General features: G+C 34.4%; 3 protein-coding genes across 4 annotated transcripts; 1 reads left to right on the top strand and 2 right to left on the bottom strand.

The window, feature by feature from the left end:
* Positions 1–244: 244 nt before the first annotated feature.
* On the bottom strand, positions 245–6309 carry LOC126681045 (F-box protein At3g54460). 2 transcript variants are annotated; one of them, XR_007641314.2, is made up of 10 exons: positions 5744–6309; positions 2858–5425; positions 2528–2741; positions 2150–2413; positions 2001–2060; positions 1791–1921; positions 1321–1435; positions 1073–1222; positions 912–984; positions 245–387 (listed from the first exon to the last, which is right to left on the bottom strand). XR_007641314.2 is itself a non-coding variant. In XM_050376413.2 (9 exons), the coding sequence occupies exons 1-8, from the start codon at positions 6235–6237 to the stop codon at positions 1076–1078; spliced, it is 3993 nt and encodes a 1330-aa protein (XP_050232370.1). In that variant the 5' UTR covers positions 6238–6309; the 3' UTR covers positions 506–984; positions 1073–1075. The 2 variants fall into 2 exon arrangements, 1 of the variants encoding a protein (XP_050232370.1); XM_050376413.2 differs by lacking the exon at positions 245–387 and having other exon boundaries at positions 506–984.
* A 2112-nt stretch (positions 6310–8421) lies between these two features.
* Positions 8422–15941, bottom strand: LOC126682135 (flowering time control protein FY). Its single transcript, XM_050377714.2, has 18 exons — positions 15492–15941; positions 15160–15251; positions 14990–15058; positions 14775–14879; positions 14098–14193; positions 13915–13997; positions 13714–13785; positions 13539–13636; positions 13112–13171; positions 12970–13030; positions 12191–12278; positions 12043–12106; positions 11709–11787; positions 10928–11017; positions 10368–10456; positions 9365–9858; positions 8897–9145; positions 8422–8694 (listed from the first exon to the last, which is right to left on the bottom strand). The coding sequence occupies exons 1-18, from the start codon at positions 15679–15681 to the stop codon at positions 8623–8625; spliced, it is 2151 nt and encodes a 716-aa protein (XP_050233671.1). The 5' UTR covers positions 15682–15941; the 3' UTR covers positions 8422–8622.
* Positions 15942–18410: 2469 nt separating this feature from the next.
* LOC126680175 (leucine-rich repeat protein 1-like) lies at positions 18411–21115 on the top strand. Its single transcript, XM_050375230.2, has 6 exons — positions 18411–18659; positions 18807–18878; positions 18971–19114; positions 19732–19803; positions 20730–20795; positions 20936–21115. Exons 1-6 carry the CDS (start codon positions 18442–18444, stop codon positions 20970–20972), a joined length of 609 nt encoding a protein of 202 aa, XP_050231187.1. The 5' UTR covers positions 18411–18441; the 3' UTR covers positions 20973–21115.

Consider the following 21115-nt stretch of genomic DNA (forward strand, 5'->3'; position numbering starts at 1 on the left):
TATCGGGTAAGTACAGAAACGCTACAGCCTGGTAAGTATTGGGCTCTCTGTAAATGAAAAAAAAACTTTTCACTTTTTTAACCATTTAAACATACATTTTAAAATTGACACCACATTTTCAGCATTTTTGATCCAAATGCAATTTTGTTTTTTGCCAAACAATGCCCTTTTTGTCATTTTTGTAGTAAATGAAACCATAGCAGATGTTGGGCTGTAAAATACTTGAAAATAAATTGGAGCTGTAAAATGCCAACTTTGCTTAATCATTAAAAAGGTAAAAAGTGATTTTACTTGTAAATAGCCCACAAATTTGTAATTTTCCCTCTATTTTGCTATAATCCGTTGTCAATCTTTGCTTTGTCCTTCGGATGGTCCAATTTAACGAAGCTAAATAAAAACACAGTTCAAAAGTTGGTAAATGCCAGTCCTATTCTTCCACGGTAAAGCAAAAAACAAAAAAGAGTTTGATGCGAAACAATAGTTTTGACAAGAGGATAAAACTTCATTTAATGCAAAAAATAAAACTTCATTTCATTTTCTCTTACACATTTAGATATCAACAGAACTTCCAAAAAAATATCTCGAGTCTATTAAGCAATGTACATCTACCAGAAGATCACTTCCATTGGCTACAATTCCTTCCTTGAAGGAAACTAGATCTTGTAAAATCATATCGAATATTTGACGATACATTCCGTGTCCTACTTAAAAAATTCCTAATCAAGCTAACAATTTCAACTTGGAAGATGATGGTAAATGCTATGCTGCTATCAGAGCAGAAGCAAAAGTCATAACAATAACCAGGTCCTTTTCTGTGATATTTACCACAAAATGGCAGACCAAAAAGCATTTACTCACAGAAAGGTTGATGATACACATGAGGAATCAATAAATTAGCAAAAATAACCTACCTCAAAATAACTTTCATCAGTAAGTTAAATTGACTTTGATTGCCAATTTGCCAAGATCAGCATATCGCAAGAGCTGCAAGAACAACATATTATAATCCCTGAGAAGTAAGAATCCCCAGAAGCCTGTAAATTATAAAAAGGGAAATGGAACAAAACCGTACCTTCTATGCACTAGAACTTCTATGAACAAAGCTAAGCCGGGCCAAATAGTTGTGTTCTGCAAAATCATGTAAAGAATGACGAGGCCGTGGCACTTTACTATCAGGTAAGTTAGACTCTTCTTTCAACAATTCTCTACATTCATCGGGATCCTAAAGAAAAACAAGCAAAGAGTAATTTTTGACCAATTAGAGAAGTGCAAGCGATCACTATCTCTACTTAGATTCTAAGTCTTTAGATAAAGACTCACCTGTAGGAATTCCAACATTTGCTCTTCAATCGTGCCACACATCGCTAGAGTCTCTACTAGAACGGGACAAGTAGCACCCATCCGATGAGCACGACTTATCACTTGTTCCTCCATGCTGATAGCATTTCAATACAAGACAAAGGGAGAAAAAAAGAAGGTATGAGACTAAGAGAATCTACAAGTATACTGTTTTGTGAAACTACTTCATTTTCTGTGGAACATTTTATGTGTCTTAACTTAAAGCAATAGAATAGTACAGTTTAGCCAATGGGAGCCACTCATCAATTCAACCAAAATGTTTAGTTTTATGTAGAATTCATAGAGATATTAGCATTCACTATTAACTCGCAAATACAAATAATAATGGTAAATAAACTAACAGGGAAGCAAATGGGAGGACACTTCAGAGTGAAGAAAAAGGGAAATGGAAAATGAGGACAGAGAGCACCTATAAATTCAAAAAGCATTACCTTCTGTCCCAGATAGGCTCCATCAAGAATACATGAGTTACAAAGCTCAAGTCAAGACCTAATGCAGCACTTCCGTCCATTAAAAGAGCCAGACAAGTTGCATCATGCTTGAACACGTCCAGAGACTTCATCTGAATAATATAAAAGAATTGGACAAAATTTAGACAGTTAAAAGAGACTCAAATTGTAGAAAACAACATAAATATGTACCTTGTTGCTCGAGTGCATTGGACTATAAAGTCCAGCAAATTTGATACCAGCAAATGTCAACTGTCCAAAGAAAAAGAGCTCAAAACTTAGAGTAGTACATGGAAAATGAGATAACCTCCTGCCTTACTCAAAATATAAATAACAGCTACCTGCTGTTCAATAACATGTATATGTTCAAGAAATTGAGAAAATATCAGAACTTTCTGTAGAGCTCTCTTGCAAGCCTCAGAACTCCGTATGGTATAGTCCTGCAACAATGCACTATCACCAATCCAAGAGTGATTGTTATTGTATTCATTTTCTTTGTTACTATGACCACTCTTGTTATTAGCCTCCTGCAATACTTTCATTCTTTCTACAAGGTATGAAACTTTACTACTCGATGTTGATTGCCAATCAGGATTCCAGTCATCCTGTTTCACAACCATAAGAATATAAATACTTATCCATGCTGTTTATGATGCTAGGAAAACAAAATATCTAAATTGAATTCGGGATAATTTGATCAGAATTAGTGTAAGGCCTGCCTGCTTGTATGAAGGTTGCAACTCGATAAGATCTTTTGGAACAGGCCACTTTGGGTTAGGGTTTTCTGGTCGGGTTAAATTATCAGGAGTTTGCATCACATAAAAGCTACCACAGCCAGGCAAAGTACACTTTTCACTATCTAACCCGACGCAATCAAGGCATAAAAGATGCCTGCACGGCGTGATAACAGGAAGACGGCACCATTCCTTGCATCTGGGACAAAGCACACCAAAACGGAAGAATATATCATTTTTGTAAACTAAAATTAAATATTTTGTGAACACTCAATAATGGAGACATTTATAAAAGCTTTGAAAAGTTAAATTTACCTTTGACAGTTGCCGCCATACTGCAAATAATACTTAATTAAAGCATACTCCTGTAAATTAGGATCCAGACCCTTCTCAACTAATGCGTCCATTGTTTCCTGAATATCTTCACCTGCATCTGTCACTTTAACGTGTCCTGCAACACAGCAGGATAGCCTGACATTTCTAACTGTAGCACTTCGAAACTTCCACTGCTTTGGGTTAAGTAAACTTTCAACATGAGAAGGATCATTCCAGTCAGCCATAAGTATATTCCTCCTAACAGTAACTACCAATTCATTGTAACTTTTTGCATGCTCCTCAGTGAAATTGAGCAGTGTGACTTTCTTGATACATGGTGGAATATTTTTCAAATCTTTCTTTCTAGCACTAATCAAGCACCTGCGGAGCAACTCCAACAATCGCGAGCGACCTTCTTCCATCTCCGCTTCAAATGGTCTAAGAATGCCAGCTTCCCAAGACTTTTGGTTCTGTCCATAAGCTTCTTCGTGTAAGAACTTGAGCATTGGCTGAAGATGTGGGAGCTGACTGTTGGGAGTATTACGTGTTGGGGTTCCTGTCAGTAACCAGCGACTTGATGCAGTTAATGAAATAGCCATTTGAAACTTATTTGTCAAGTTAAGACTAGAACCAAGAGTGTGCCCCTCGTCTAACATGACTCTAAGCCAATGCACCTGCATCAGAGGACTTTCTTTACTGGGGCTCCATTCCGCACTTAAACGATTAAAGGTTGTTATAACAATATCGTAATCCCATGCTAGACTGTGAGGAGAAGGCTTCTTATGATCTGTCCAGATGCAGACCCGTAGCTGACCAGGTTTGATGTGCTTTTGGATTTGTGTTTTCCAATGGTCAACCAGATTTGCTGGAACAACAACTAAAGTTGCTCTCGACAAATACAACCTGACAGAATTTAATGGCTTGCAGAGAGCAATTCTAAGAGCATCCACATCAAAAGCCAAATTTTCAAGAGGCCATGAATAATACCATCTAGACACATCTTTTTCTACTCTCCTTGTAAGACCAAACGCTTTAAATATTTTATTAACGACACTGGCACCACCAGATGCAGAAAAACTGCCTAGGACAGGACTTATTAAACCAACTGTTTCCATTTGAAAAAGTCTTTCTGAAGAAAGTGTAGCTAGCCAAGTTAAGGCTTTCTTTGTTTTAGAGTTTATCATTGAATAGTGTTCCTTGAGCACACTGATAAAGAATGAAATATTTTGCTCCTTTCCCCCAGATGTTCCTTTGGGATAAAATCCAGGTAGGTGTGTTATAGGTTCACAACTATCCCAATCTTCTTCCGGATCTTTGCATGTCTTATGTTCAGGATCTGTGTTCATGCTACAAAACCATGCAACAGCAGCATCAGGTACAGCATCAGTAAGCCTCCTCCACTTTCGACAGGAATCACATTGAACCCAAGTTTCATTACACTCTGAATAATCTGCAGCATCCTCTCCAGATATATCCACATGTTCATCCCAAGGAGCAAATTTTGGGGCATTAAAAGCACTCTTCTTCTTGTTTAAATTTTTTCCAACCTTCTTTTTGCTGCCCACAACTTCTTCATATGCATGCATAAGATTCTTCTTGACACGACTCAAGCTCCTTGTATATCGCACTACACGTGGAACTGGCTCTAAGTGTGGTACTGAATCTGGTTTCATTTCTGTAACTGGACAAGACTCATTAAACAGTACAACTCCCTCCCCCGAATAGTTTAACCTTGGTCTTTTCGGTGAGGAATAACTTGCATCATCAGCTGGATTTAGTAATTGCGCCCTACGAGCACTCAGGCACATAACCCTTCTCCCCATAAATGTATTATTACAAGTGACGTCATCGCTGCTGAGCTCATAATAGCCACGTTTCTGATCACCACTATATGCACACCAAGTTATTTGAACTCCATCTGGTGGGTCAGCAATAGTTCCCTGTGTCTTCAAAATAAGTGAAAGGGCAGTTATAGTCTTTCCTAAACCAGGTTCATCACAGAACATTCCCCCATGAAAGTCTCTCACAGTAGGAGCTATCTCAGTAACAACTTCACCAGAAACAGTATTTACATAGAATTTGAACCCATCTTCTGTAACAAAACTTATGTAAAGGGGATGCGGCAAAAGGGGATCATTCTTCTCACGATGTAACATCCAGTCAACTGCTGCCTCCTGGTGAGGAAATAATTTAAGTTTGGTACATGGCATTACCGATGCAGCCAAGGCTCTCAAATGCTGACATGTCGCTGCAATCCTAACAAGGTCCATAGGATCAAGGACAGAGAGAATATTAATCAAAATATCATCAGTAAGATCCCAGATTCCAGAGTAAATGGAGCCACCAGCTGGTTTTACTCTAGAACCATAAACCTTAATCCTATTAGTCACACTAGGCAATCCAGTAAAAATTTCATGAAGTTCAAAGCGGCGCTTCTTTGTCGAATCAAGTACACTACAATTCAACTGGCATCCAATAACATGACAATCCATGAGACACCGGGTGCTATAATTTTCACGAAAATCTCCTCCATCCACAAGCATTAAACTCCTCTTTCCCCAATCACAACTGCACAGTTAAACTGTATTAACAAGCGAGACATATTGCCCAATTCAACAACTAGACTACTCCATCAGGTCCATAATATTCGTCGTATTTGACTATTTCACATAAATTAAAAAGTAATAAATATGTCTTAATTTACATAAAATTTTACTAACTTGTTCATATTAATTACTATAGGTTTGACTAATCATTTTAGTCTCACTAAATTATTTAAAATTTCTAAAATGCGACAAATATTATAAACGGGAACAAGTTAAACAACAGAGCACAAAATAAGCAAGAAATTAATAGATGCAAATAATTAAATTACAAATACGAAACCTCAAGTGCCTAAACAGAGCAGCAGCCGTTGATTTAGATTTAGGGAACTGCCAGCCGGTCCATAACTCAATAGGCAAATACACATCAACAAGCACAACAACATTATATTTAGGTTCCTCTTCAACAACTTTCAAAACACGCGGTCTAACTTCAATGCATTTACTAACAACCAGCGCATGAATCTGATCCACCACGCTTAAGCTCCCGTTCACCATTCCAATGCCTCGCTTATTCTTATACCGCTTCCTAGAAGCGGAAGAGACGCCGCCGTTTCTACTTTTAATGTGATAGTCGCTGACATTGTTCTTATTCGGAGGAGATAGAACGACGCCGTTGTCGGATTTGAAACCGAATTCGTTACCGTCGGTGAAGAGGTGGCAGGCGGAGAGGAAGGAGAGGGACGGCGACGGTGGCGGTGAAGGAAGAGAGAGAATTGTAGAGAGATAACCGCATAGCTTATGATTTGGATAATATGAGTCGTCGTCTTCTTCCATAGTTGTTTTGTTTATGCAGAGGAGAGAAGTAAGACGAGAGCAGAAGATGATTCGCGCAATTTTATTTTAGTTTTTTAATTACGTTAATAACCTAACAGTAATACTGGTCAAATTTAATTTACTGGATTGCTAAACACCGCCCCTTTTTACTTAGCACCGCACAGCCACATTACATTTTTGCCCTTTTCACTTTTTGAATAGAAAAACTCATAAACAAAAAACATAAATCCTCTCAACTCATTCAACTCTATTCAAATTCATATTTTACGAAAATGTCGGATTCCGAACGAGATGAAAATCGCCATAATCTTCTAAATGAACCTGCAAAACATAAATAATTACGTTTAACAAATCGTAATAATATGTAATACAAAGTCGTAATAATATGCAATAAAAAATCATTGTAATTATTAAAAAAAATCATTTTAACGTTTTTTTTTTTGAAAAAAAAAAAATTAATCCTCTCAACTCATTCAACTCTATTCAAATTCATATTTTACGAAAATGTCGGATTCCGAACGAGATGAAAATCGCCATAATCTTCTAAATGAACCTGCAAAACATAAATAATTACGTTTAACAAATCGTAATAATATGTAATACAAAGTCGTAATAATATGCAATAAAAAATCACTGTAATTATTAAAAAAAAATCATTTTAACGTTTTTTTTTTGAAAAAAAAAATTAATTTCCGCCGCGACGTTTCGGTCGCGGCTGGAAAAGGGGGACGCCGGCGTCCTCTCCAGAAGAGTGGACGCCGGCGTTCGAGGGGACGCCAATTTTCGGCGTCCCCTCTTCTAGAGAGGACGTTCGACGTCCTCTCTAGAAGAGGGGACGCCGAAAATTGGCGTCCCCTCCTCTAGAGGGGACGTTGGTTTTCACGTCCTCTCCTCCGGAGAGGACGCCGAATTCCGGCGTCCCTTCCTCTGGAGAGGACGTGAAACGCAATCGTCCCCCTTCAAAAAATTTAAATAAAATTTTTAAAAAATTATTTTTTACCAAATAATCGCCGGAAAAACTTGTTTCCGAACGTCGATATTCGTTTCCCGACGAATTATACTCGTTATCCGTCATTTTACTCGACTTTTTACGTAGTTGTTCGAGTGTGTTCGAATGAGTTGAGAGAACTTTTTTTTTGAAATTTTGCTAGAGGGGCAGAAATGTCTTTCGCCTGTGCGGTGCTAAGTAAAAGCGGGCGGCGAATAGCAATACCCATGAATTTTTATAGTACTTTATTCACTTGCACACTTCAACTCTTAGTCTCTTAGAATGACTATCTTCACACTTCAATTTAACACAAATCTTACCTCGAGGTTGATTAGCTCCTTAATTTTAATAAAATATAAAAGTTATGGAATTTAAATTTTTTATTTAATTATCTAAACATTTCATGTTCTTAATATGTTTATATATTTAACTTTGATTTTTTTACACAAATTCTTCCATTGTTTCTTTTATGAATGTAAATGTAAATTTAAATTTTTATATTATTTATTAATTTGAAAACCGTGCACTACTATTTGAATGGTATTAATTCATATCAAATCTTTATACAACGAAGGTTGATTTTAGATTTTGAACTTGGTGCAAAAGATGAAGCTCGTGGTTTAAAAATAACACCCTCAAAGTTGATAGTTTGCCTTATTTATCCCTTTCGATGAGTTGATACTTGATAGAAAATAATTGGAACATCATCGTATATACAAATTAGAGCTTAGGTAAAAATTACTTAACAATGTAAAAGTGGAAATGTAAACGAATTAAAATATCAAATTTGAGGATGTTTTTATTTTAAAACCACAAGTTTGATCTTATTTAATATTTTTTACCAAATTTAAGGTGTAAAATAAACCTTTACTGAATCATTATACAGTAAAATAACGTTCTTTTACATTTAAATTTGTGGTTGGGGGCAAAAGGTAACACCATGAAAATGCAATAAATCAAAATCTCTACTCCTTTCAAATCCTCGTCCGGATAGACACTAATTTAAAGCTTAACTTGCATAACTCAGGTGGAAAAAGGCGTCCCATTTAAATTCTTTAATCCTCTTTAAAAGAGGGAAAAGAAACACATATTCAGTTAATAACTGTCTCAAAAGCACACTGAGTTCCCACCAAATGAAAACCTTCAATTCCACAGAACAAAAGTCCAAACAGAGAAAAGAGAAGAGAATTCCAGAATTGCAAATAAACTTCTCTTATTAAAAATCAGAAAGTACATGCTAACTAAACTATACAAGGATTACAGAGATGAAGCTAAAAGAATATCCTAAGGCACTAAGCATGGAAATTCTTATCAGCTGAACACAAGTAAAGCTCGGGCAAGTCATCGTCTCCGTCCATCCCGAATCCACAGTTGCTCTGTGATTTAACAAAAATGGTCTACTGAGGTGTTTGGCCATGTGGCGGAGGGCCAGGTGGAAGTGGTGGAGGCATACCGGATTGATTCCCAGACTGCAATAAAATCAACCTGTTAGTGTATGTAATCAATATTTTCAGGCCGTCAAGCAACAGCCAAAAACCAACAACAATTTCATGGTTCACAACGATAACCCCTGTTGTACGTTAACTTCTCAAATTAATATGAAATACGGATCAAGCAACCCTCTATAATTGACTTCCGTGCAGATCATGTATGATAAGATGTTTATTTTACCTGGTAAGGACTAAATCCTGGCATCATTGGCATCTGTCCACCTTGCGGCCGGTTGAATGGGCTACCTTGCGGATACATTTGCCCCCCGCCAGTATTTGACGGGCCTTGCATATTAGGCATGCCATTAGGAAAGCCTCCACCTGGAGGAGCAGCATTAGTTTGTAATGATCCTGAGTGCATCTGATTTAAGCCCATAAAATGGCCTTGTGGCATCTGAGGGACCATCTGATTCATTGCACCTTGCATCCCCTAAAAAAAAGCAGTCGTAACAATGAAAAGAAGTTAATAGATTTTCAGATGTCATCTCAAAATTAATGGAATACCATTTAAAAAGTACATTGTAGCACGACAAAGCCATAAAATGAAACTGATCATCATCGATAAAGAATAATCTTACTAAATCACTTCGGGTCATCAGACTTCATCCAAGAAGTACAAAAAATAACCCAACAATATATATTATCATACCATTGGACCAGGCATTGGCAGTTGATGTGATGAAGGACCAGGCACTGAGCCCGGCATGCCATGAGGGGGCATTTGTGGAGGGCGAGATAGATGAGGATGAGGAAAATGTGATGGTTGTAGCTGCTGCATATTTGGAGGTGGCATCGGCATAGAATGCATTTGCTGAGGGAGCCCCTGATGTTGTTGTTGTGCCATGTGTTGAGGGTTTTGTTGATATACCTGTTGCTGATTGCCAGCAAGAAGAGATGGATGAGGACCAGGAGGTAGAGGAGGGGCTCCTAGAGGCATGGACATCGAAAGTGGTTGTTTCTGCTCCCCTTGAGCTGATGCATCTAGAGATGAAATTGATAGCGGCATTGCAGCTCCAATACCAGGAATGGTTCCTTCATTTCGAGTCAATCCCGGGGGAAATGACCCTGGTGTTGTCGGTGGTTCAGGTACAGGAAAATTACCAGGCAAGCGACCGGCAAGAGCAGGGTTTTGCCCATCATACCCTGATCAAGAAAACTATCAGATACATTTCCAAATCAAACATGATTTCAATAACGATACTGCAGTTAGTAAACCTGTGGAACATCCTTCAAAATACTACTCCTTCCACTCCTAATTATATGTCGTTTAAGAATTTCTAACACATTCCATATTTTATGATTTTTTGAGTGATTTCAAGGTATTGCATTCTTTTGTACCTAAAGTAATCTCATTTAAATCTACCAATTCATTCATGATAGAATTAATTAATTAAGACTTGAAAATCTTAGATTCCTCGTGCTTTTCATTTCTCTCCTTTCCCAACAAATTCTATTACATTTTTTTTATGTACAGAATAAGTAATTAAATGAGCAATAAATAATAAGAGCAGTATAGGAATTTTCTTATGCTTTAATCATCTCCTTAATTTTGGTACTTTACTCTAAAACAACATATAATTAGGAATGGAGGAGGTGTTTAATTCAACCAAAAGTACCAATCAATGCTTAGTCAAAGGACTGCAAAATCCTACCTTGATTCTGACCCATGTTAAATTTCTCACGAGCAGTGTCTCCTGGTCTATTTCTGCACCAAAACTTTGTTGTATGATCGTTGCTACCGCTGCACAAGATAATATGAAAGTTAAGTATATGAAAAGGTGACAGAAGCCCCATAAAAAATTCAGGCAAAAAAAAACTGCATGTAATCCCTGAAATATTTGTTAGGTTAATTTTCCAGTTGTCCTACAGCATAGCTCAACGGTATAATAACTGAAAATTCTCAAGCCCAATATTGATTTGAGCAAATGCCTGTTTGGCTCATTTAGACACCTGAGCAAGTTCATTTAATCACAACCCAAATTGATTAAAGGAATTTGCTGAGCTTTGCTCTCAAGCCGAAAAAGACAGTTGAATTTAACTTTCAACGCTCATTTTACAAACAAGCCATGTGCAAACCTAACCGAGCCTGAACTAACTAAAGTAACCTTTGCTAAGCTCTCGTTGCCAGCCTTATAAGATCGGAAAAACTCAAACAATAAGTGAACCCTTATGAAAGATAAAAAATGATCCCGCAAAGATAAGTTCCTCTTACCTGCAAAGAAGATATCCAATAGGATGCCATGCAAGATCCCATACACTATTATCATGAGCATTGGGAACTTCAATCTGAGGAGTGTCATGCCTGCACATATAAAAGTAACATTGCTTCCAAATTTATACCATTCAATATGAATAGAAAACAGCACTGAAACAGAAATAAGGGAAGAAAAAAAAGGTGGACTAAAGAAAGAAGGTTACTGTGAGTTATCTTCGAACATATAATTAGACACAATTTATGGATAAGAAACTAATTAAGATTTAGTTATCTAGCTGCCTTCTTTCTACTTAAGATAGAATATAATTGCTAAACCGGATCATACAATGCTTGAGCATGAACAATTCACTAAAATGTCATCTCATGACTTCATTAGAAGTTACATCACTGAAAAATAGACATCATATGTGTCTGTATAAGCAAGTTAAGTTTTAATTTTTATCAACATATTTTCAGAATTCAAAATTAGCATTCCAGATTGAATTCAGGGTCCAAGCATTCCAGATAAAGATGAAAAAGAAGCCTCAATAATGAGGGAACTCTAAAAGCATCCCCTTCTATATCTCTGCCATACAATGTAAAGCAGCATTTAAACTAAAGTCGTGTCACGCCTCACTCTCTAGCCCATACATGATTTTCTTTGAAATTTGTTCCATAAATTGAATAACAAAGCGAAAAAATGCACTAAATGCAGATTCAACAGGCCCATGCATTCATAATGAAATACCAGAGACAAGAGAATACAAGTGTCATGGGGCAGAATGAATAGCACGCATACCCGACAAGCCAATGGAAAATGGACCCATCAAAACTACCACTGACAAAGTGCTCTTCATGAAATGGATGCCAAGCCAAGACTAGAAAAGATGGGGGAAAAATAGAGCATCAGTATCTCAGGCATCAGGAATGCAAAAGTTAATACAAAATAAGCTTGCCATACAATTTGGCATTATATATAGTCAAGCCCAAATCATCACAATTTTTAGTATCCACTAAAATGCAACAATTGCATAGCAATCACCCATTTTATCCTCCTATAGTTTTACTTCTGTTTGGCAGGGCTGAATAAAAAGAAATACATGTAGTGTTCAATGTAGGAAAACTTTTACTACCAGTCACATCTTTTCGGTGGCCACGGAAAGACTCAAGCTCCTTCATAGCCCTAATATCATAAAGCTGGGGAAAAAACACAAAGATCAAAAAGATGAGAGGAGGAAAAATATTGCCACTTCAGATACAGAGTTTAGAGAAGCACCCAACCTTAATGATTTGATCCTTCGAAGCGGTTAGCACCCAGTTACCATTTTGATTCCACTTGACACAGAGCACTGTGTTCTTGTGGCCATGACTGCAAAACATGTAAGAAGCTTGTCAGATGAACATAAGTTTGATTCAGTGTTGCTTTTGGCTTTTGGCAAAAATACTTCTTGGATTCTTAGGCAACAATCATAGTAAAGCTAAAAGCCCTACTAACAACAGAAAAAGAACGGCAATACAATATCAAGAGACCAGTTAACTCAAGTTTCATGCATGGATGTAGCAAGCAGTAGTTCATTTCAAAATAACTAATTTAATTCCTTGGTTTCTTCATGTTTCAGTTATTCTCGTGTGTATTTAAATCAATCAATGTTTAAAAATCATGAGGTTACTACTGGTTTGTATATATCTTCAAGTCTGGTCGTATTAAATTTAAAACGGGGAAACTAAATGAAAAATTTAACTTGTATTTTCCTCAACATTATTTAATTGTAGATACTGCTGGGTTTTCTCTTTTAATGAGCCCTTAGTCTTTTGATCTATCAAGAAAGATAGGTAGGTAAGAAAGAAAGAAACACACTTAAACCAAAGTTACTTGCTGACGCTACAGAAATGATTTCACACTCAATCATCCAATTCATGATGCAAGTAAAATAATATGAACAATGATCGCCGGATAGTCAAAGTATATACAGTGCTGTTTCATCAAAGCATCCATAAGACGAAGCCACAACATTCAATAATAATCATGTGTTTAATCATCAAAATAATATAGAACTCACAACGAGCAAAGCTCTCTCTCACTTTTAGCATCCCAAAGTTTTACAAGGTTGTCTTTCCCACCTATAAATGAGAGATCATTAAATTTTGCAATTGTAATTTATAGAAAGTTTGATAAATTTCACAAAAGAATCTGGATCAAACCTGAAACCAAAAGAGATTTTGTAGGGTGCCAGTCAACACTCTTCACATCCCAACCATGGCCTGCCTGAGTTCAAACCAGACAGCATACATAATTAAGCAAAATAATTGCAATGAAGGCATTAAATTATCAAATCCATTGCATTGTTAAGAGTTGTACGATAAGTAAAAGTACATGTACTTGAAAGTAATATTATCATCTTAAGCAAACATATATTATGTATTCCTAAGCTTCCCCAAAGAAGAAGAGGGAGAGAAGACACAAGATCAAGAATTGTTTTACAACTTCCTAGAGGAGTTAGAAATAACATGAACAAGTCTACAGCTACCAGAATTTTGATACATCCTTGCTTAGGAGAATGAAATCATGCAACTAATGAGTGGTTTGAGAGAATGAAATCATGTAAAGTGAATGGTTGAGGCACATTACCAGTTAATGATCGCTCTTCTTGACATCGGGCAAAGTCCCAAACTTTAACGGTCGTATCATCGGAGCAAGAACAGAACTTCAGATCTGTCCTACAGAAACTGTTCAAGAAGTGTAATATGAGATGCTATATGGAGCAACACTGACAGCAAAAATCATGGAGAAAATAAGTATCTACCTTAAGTCGCGTACTGATTCTTTATGAGCAGTTTTATTAGCCTTGACATTATTCATGTTGCTCTGCCAATACCTGTAAAATTGATCCCATGTTAACTTCTATATAGCTATCACACAAAGAACGTATCAATTATCTACCCAATAAACAACACTGGTACTGCAACAAAGAAAACAAAGAGCTAATAAACATGAAATACATTACTTAATTGCTCCGCCATCATCACCAGAGACCATCCAATTATCATTATGACTCCATACCATAGACCTGATTGCTTGATCATGGGCCTGCACATTTAAAAAAAGAACACCACAAGAGTCACCAGTCATGGATACGCTTTTAATTAAATTTACATCGATAAAGCATCAGACAATTATAGCCATGTACCTGAAGGATCATCTCAAAGTTAAATGATTGTCCATTCCAAAGAGTAAATTCCCCACTTTGAGAGCCTGTGATTAGACGTCTTCCATTAGGAGTCCACTGAGAATACAAACAAAATTACATTGAGAAACTTCAGAGTAACAGAATGATAAGTTATTATACATTCCAATGCACAATACAGAAGTGCATTGTTTCAGTCACACAAAAGAAAACCCACTCTCCCATGGTTACACAAGTATCTACAAGTACAGTAGACTATAGGTGTCAAAGTAGCCAATTTAACTTAAAAACAAAAAAGCAAACAATAGTCTAAATAAATGACTATCGGCTTCTTATATATCCATTGTCCATATCAAGAGGCATCTCAAATAGAAAAAGGAAAAAAAATTGCAAAAGAGAAGATACATATTCGCTAGCAAATTTATGTACACAACCCAAGACACATCAATGGGCTAGGACACAAAAATAGGATGACCCACTCCCCCACAGGTTACACTAGTGTACTATAAGAACAGTAGATTACGGCCTACATGTATCAAAGTAGCCAAATCATGAATAAATAATAAGATTAAATGAATAACTGATATGTATGGATAAGCGCGACTATTGATCTATGTTCCCGTAATTTGATGAGCACCATGTCTTAGCAAAAAAATAAAAAAAGCTTCATGTTAACATACCAAAACACGATTAATTGAACAACGGTTCTTGTTAAGAGATGTATGAACAAACTTTGTAGCAAAGCTTGTTGATGGATTCTCAGAATAGGCAGCTGTAGGTAACAACTGCACAAAAGAGATAAATAGGGGGAAAAAGTAGACTTAATCATTAGAAGCACAAAAACATTAGAATGAAAAAAACACTAGTATTAAACCATCAGGAAGTATTCACCGACATCAATTGCTGCTGCTGGAGTAGGTTGCAACACAGTCCTATCTCTAGAATCCCGCTGCCACATACGAATCTGCAATTAACACAATGACACCACTAGTTGAGAAAAATCAAATACTGCCACTCAAATACAAACACTTGATAAATAAAGGTCACAAAAGAAAAATGTGTTACCTGCATGTAACGAACAACAGTACTTGTGTAATCAACTGCTCTCCTTTGTGTAAGCCTTCTCATTCTTCTTGCACCAATATTATCACCATTAACTGTTACAATTAAAATATCAAAAGCAGCATCAAGCCCGGGCATACAGTGAGTAAAATATATTAACTACTCATTAATAAAACAATTAAAGTTCTATAAATATTCATTATTCATACAAGCACCAACATTGTCACCATTAACTATTCAAACCATCAATATCAACTCCTAATTTCAGCATAACTAACAGTTTGCAACTTAGCAAGTAAAAGGGTAAAAAGTGTAGCTACATTAACGATAATTACCGTCGTAAGGAGGTTGAGGAGGACCATGAGGAGCTGGTGGATGGTGAAAATCAGAGGAATTGAGAGTGGTTGAAGAGGCCGAAGGCTGTCGCATCATAGGTGGCGGCGGTGGCAGTGGACCTCTGAGAAAATCACCGCCTGGCTGCTGCGGTGGTGGTTGTTGTTGGAATTGATGGTCACCATACATCATTGTTAAATTAAAAAACTAAACCCTAAAATTTAGAGAAATTAGAAGCAACTGACAGCAGAGGCAGTGCCAATTTGTACACAAATAAAGTTAATCTTCGGAACTGACAATGCGGTGGTGGTGGCAGAGGATGATACCAAAACCCTAAACCCAAATTTGGATCGAAGATGATAGAAGAGAGCGGGAAAATTGCATTGAGAATTAGTGCCGGTGCAGTGTGTTCCGTTCCAGACAATTAGAGGGAGTTGATAGGTTAGAAAACAATTACAACAAGGGTCTCAACTTTTTTGAAAATCTGTTTTTTAGGGTATAAATTTGGAATTTTTACAACCATGCCCTACTTTTTAAAAATAATTGTAAAGATACTAAGAAAACAGTTTAATTTTGAAATAGTCCAAAAAAAAAAAATTAAAAATACCAAACTTCTTTTTACTACAACCAAACTTTTCGAATATCGCCTTATATAGCGAAATTTTAAGAGCTTTGTGTGTCAATAATAATCAATTTTAAAAATAATCAAACAAACTGTCAAATTTACCCTTTAAGTGGTTGTCACTTTGATAAAAAAAATGACTAATTCAAAATTAGCTATGATTGACATATAAATTTTCAAACTGGGATAAATGGTGTGATTTAAAATGTTGGAGTTTTATATAAATTCCGGAAAAATAAATAATATTTACAAAAATACTACCTAAAAGTTCTCTTTACAAACAATACCATCTTTTTAAAAATGTTTATAAAAATACTTTCCTTTATATGTAAAAAATACGTTTTTGCATATAAAAATACAATTTTGTATACATTTAATACAAATTTTGCATACAAATCAATTTTATATATATATATATATAATTTTATTGTATATATTCCGTCTATAATCCGCATATAATATGGATTGTATACAAGTATATTTTTTGTAATAACGGCTTGCCACATATGCAAATACGATGTGTTTTAGTGTGAAAACAATAAGTTTTATATAAAGTGATCTCCCATTGTTACAGAATGCCAAATTTGGTGATGTTTTCGTAACAAAATAAAAAATAATGATCTTTTTGTTACTACCCCAATGACCCAGGTGTTTAATATCCATGATATTGATCTAATTATTTTTTTTTTACAAAATACACTTTTAAAAAAAAAAGTGTTCATTATACTTTATGTGAAATTCTAGTGAGACCAAATTTAAATGTCCACCTAATTTGACAGGTTGGACTTGGCGGAATGTACCACATTATCACAGACTAGACAAACTAAGACTTATAAGATGCCTATTGATAAAAAAAAAAAAAAAAATTGACCAAAATGACCACCAGTTAAATACAAATTTAAAAGTATAAGAACTTTTTTATCATTTCCGACGTGTAAATTGTTGAGAATTTAAAGGACCATTGGGCCACACGCTCCCAGGGTTCGTCTATAAAAAGATTCGGGTGAGGATTTTAACACTCCATCACTTATATTCGCACTCCACTTTTATTCCTAATGACGTTATTATCCTTTCTTTAAACTCATTAAACATAAGTATCCTACATTTGCTGTTATACCTTTTTTTTGGCCCAAACTTCCTTAATTAATTATCAAAGTCTGCAACTAAAATATTTCAAAAACAAAAAATGGCAGGTATACTAATATGGGGAAATTTAATTTTAAATAATCAAATTTTAAAAGAAAAATAAGCTAAATGGTACGAGATTATGAAAGTTCAAATTTTTTTCACTGGTATAATTTACACACCACACATACACACACATTATAATTCTATAATTTTCTATGTTTATATATAATTTTACAATTTTGAGATAAATTTTGAATTTATAATTTATCAAAATTATTTATATATTATGAGAAAATGATAGTAATTTTATTAAATCATTAAATAATTAGTAAATTTATGAAAGAATATCATGTGTACCAACGAGTTATAACTCAAATGGTATAAGCGTTAGCAACATTTTGCCAAAATCGTAGGTTTTATTCCTTCCACAAGTACTCTCGCTCTTAAATTATTAAAAAGAAATGATCATATGTGTAAAATTAACAAAATAGCCTTTTTATAAAAATATTAGTATGAATTGTTATTTTTTTAAATCGAAAAATAAAATTCTAGAATAAATAGGCAAGTAAGATGAAAAAATAAAAATGAGTAGAAAATTATTCTTTTAAAATTAAAAGTAGTCATTTATTAGAATTATGCACAATTAAAGAGTTAAAACGAATAATTAAAGGAGTACAATAGTAAAATATTAAGAGATTAAAGAATAAGTAATTTTAATAAAGGATAATGAAGTCATTTACAGCTAAAAGTGGAATGCAATTATGTAACGATGGAGTGTAAAAATTCCCACCCACAAAAATTTATTGAATAACAAATTTTAAAGATATAGATCGGATAAATAAAAAAAATAAAAATACAGGAGTTTTTTTATCAAGTTAAGCTTCACAATTATGCTATACATTGCATGCCATTTTCTTCCTATACCATTTATGGAAAATCAAATCCTACTATTATTAGCATTTCTGATTAATGTTTATAAAAATTCCTTAAAAGGTCAACACTAGCAATTAGGCAATATCTAAATTTAACACATATTCGATTGGGAAACAAATTAAACAAATATGGAAATAATCCAAATGAGTAGTGACCGCATATCATGTTTCAGATTAACCTATATTACTAATATTAGAATCACAATCTGAAGTATAAATTCAGACACCAATCCATAAAATTTCACATTCATTCAATTTCAGTAGTCAAAAATGGCATCAACCATGAGTAATACATTTATGTTTTGTGCAGCAATAATGCTATCATTAGTTCCATCAGGGTCTGGGAATGCCGAAGGAGACGCATTGATAGTTCAGAAGGACAGCTTAACGGATCCTACGAATGTTCTATCAAGCTGGGATCCGAGCCTTGTTAATCCCTGCACTTGGTTTCATGTCACGTGCAATCCCCAGAATCAAATTACTCGAATGTATTCACCATAACTTTTAAATTATTAATTTTATTGTACGCAAGAAGAATGATAGTTTAAAAATTATTATAATATTTTTATATTTTACCATTAGACCATATTATTAGAATCAATTATTTTTTTTGTTTTTGATGCTTTGATGAACAGAGACTTGGGGAGATCTAATCTAGTCGGTCATTTGGTACCCGCTCTTAGAATGCTACAAAGCTTGGAATCTATGTATGTCCTTATTGATTCAATATAATTTTGTAATTTGATTTATCATTTTCGTGTGTTTTTAGAAAAATGAATGACTATTTTAGTTAATGTAGGAGCATATTAGGGAATAGAATTGATGGAAATATTCCTGCTGAGTTTGGCGATTTGACGAACCTAAGAAGCTTGGATTTGTCTGAGAACAGCATTTCAGGGATCATTCCTCCTACATTGGGAAAATTGAAATCGCTCTTTTTTTTGTAAGTTTATGTATCCGATTTTAGTGTTTAATCTTAACTTTAACCGCAAGAAAAATAGCCATCTTGAGATTTTGTAGCATATGTTTCATTAGAGGTGTTGAAATGGATGATAATTACACGTAGATATGAATTCGCTTAACGTGAAAAACTAATGGATTATGGTTGAGGTTAAACATGTTTGGGTCATAAACACGTTTTGTGATACAACTTAAAATTTATTGTATCACATATTGACACGTGATCACGTCCAACATGTTTATGACGTTAGTTGATATGTATAACCCATTCAATTTGTTAATAATACGTTTGTAATACGACATTAATTGCCGATAAGATCTATATTCAATCAATTTATGTAAATAAGTTAGATAAATCGTATTTGTATGATCCATAATCGATTCACTAAATAAAACGGTTGGCATGTATAACCGATTTAATTTTTGTATCGTGATTGTGTTGTACGAGTAATAACTGAGTTGTATTTCTGTTAACTATAGTCATATAATAGAATAGTTTTATGGATACAAACACTACCCGCTAACCCGTTTTAACATCTTTATGTTTCATATTGCAATTCATATAGCTTTCTTCTAACTACTGTTAATTTATTTGTGCAGACGACTCAATAACAACCGATTGACTGGACCCATTCCCGCCGAAATTGCTACTATGACAAGCCTTAGTCTTCTGTATGTATTTTTCTAATTCCATTAATTAACTTAACTTTCATATATACAGTCATTTAAAATTTGGGGACAAAATTCACCTCCCAAAGGAAACATATACGGCTCGAGTGAGAACTGGTTTGAATGGAAAGAGCTATAAAGTCTCGTATTATAGTTGCGACCCATTCAGAAAATCTGATGAACCGTGTAACAAAAAAACATTGGAAAAAAAATGGTTCAAAATATGAAAATTGGAACAAATAATAGTAGAATAAAATGCCATGAAATTAAATTGGTCTTACTTGAGTTTACAAAAATGTGAATCATTACGAGGCAATCAACTTAAAATAATAAAAAAATTAATCAAGTTTAACCCGCCTAATGTGTAAAACTATTGGAATTCGATAAATTTATCTCAGGTTGACCAATTTGATGGAAATATATTCAATTTTCTAAGATTAATTTAATATTTTAAAAAATTGATTTTTTTTGAACCGTGTGGCATTCCAATCATCAATTTTTCTTTTTCTTTTTCAAATTTTAAAAATACAATTCAATTGTCCGCATAATTAAATCAATTTTATAAAATTGGATAGATTTCCAGCGAATTGATCAAGTTGTATAAAGTTATATAAATTCACTACTTCTGAAAGGTTGGATAAATTTTTAAAAGGTAAAAAAGGTTTCGCTTTCTTTCACCATTAAATCAAATTTACTTAATTAATAGTTTAATTATTATGTATGACTTGAATACACACTTCCGAAGACATATTAATAAATGTTTAAAAGTCTATAATTAAAAGTAAGTTACTCAATTTGCTTGTGACTTATTAATATATTAAATAAATATATTGTGTTTATTTTAGAAATTTTGAAACATTTAAATGGGGGCTCTATTAGTAACTTGAATGTATATATTTTTTATTAATGTCCTTTTTTCAAAATTACAGGGATTTGTCAAACAATAATCTTTGTGGACCTGTACCTCCAGGACTTGAACGCATTGCAGTTAGAAAGTAAGCTTCTACTTTATATTAACAAAAAAATTATATCTGAAATTTACTTCCTATTTGACAATTTTTTTGAAGCATTGTTAATTTATAATCGATACAAATTTTGATTCACTAAATTTTTTTGATCTCTGTTATATGTACAGCCTTGTAAATAATCCTCGACTTGGACGTCCATGCTAAGTTTGGCTATGAAGATTGAAGAGAGACATAGAAGATTTTGTTCACTAAGATAAACTTAATAATAATCTTATACACTGTATAATATCAATACAAATTTTGTATTTAATTTTAATATAATGTGTCGCCAATTCTTTTTTTTTTAA

Source organism: Mercurialis annua, linkage group LG5 (genome assembly GCF_937616625.2).
Source record: "Mercurialis annua linkage group LG5, ddMerAnnu1.2, whole genome shotgun sequence".
In the NCBI taxonomy this organism is placed as follows: domain Eukaryota; kingdom Viridiplantae; phylum Streptophyta; class Magnoliopsida; order Malpighiales; family Euphorbiaceae; genus Mercurialis; species Mercurialis annua.

Excerpts from the sequence above, each read along its gene's own strand:
- LOC126681045 (XM_050376413.2), bottom strand. The coding sequence starts at position 6,237 with ATGGAAGAAGACGACGACTCATATTATCCAAATCATAAGCTATGCGGT. Across the intron at positions 1,436-1,790 it reads GAGCCTATCTGGGACAGAAG|CATGGAGGAACAAGTGATAA; the intron begins GTAATGCTTTTT and ends AAATGCTATCAG. Across the intron at positions 1,223-1,320 it reads AAATGTTGGAATTCCTACAG|GATCCCGATGAATGTAGAGA; the intron begins GTGAGTCTTTAT and ends GTTTTTCTTTAG.
- LOC126680175 (XM_050375230.2), top strand. The coding sequence starts at position 18,442 with ATGGCATCAACCATGAGTAATACATTTATGTTTTGTGCAGCAATAATG. Across the intron at positions 18,660-18,806 it reads CAGAATCAAATTACTCGAAT|AGACTTGGGGAGATCTAATC; the intron begins GTATTCACCATA and ends TTTGATGAACAG. Across the intron at positions 20,796-20,935 it reads GAACGCATTGCAGTTAGAAA|CCTTGTAAATAATCCTCGAC; the intron begins GTAAGCTTCTAC and ends TTATATGTACAG.
- LOC126682135 (XM_050377714.2), bottom strand. The coding sequence starts at position 15,681 with ATGATGTATGGTGACCATCAATTCCAACAACAACCACCACCGCAGCAG. Across the intron at positions 13,637-13,713 it reads GAATCAGTACGCGACTTAAG|TTTCTGTAGGACAGATCTGA; the intron begins GTAGATACTTAT and ends CTTCTTGAACAG. Across the intron at positions 12,107-12,190 it reads CGAAGGATCAAATCATTAAG|CTTTATGATATTAGGGCTAT; the intron begins GTTGGGTGCTTC and ends TTTTTTCCCCAG.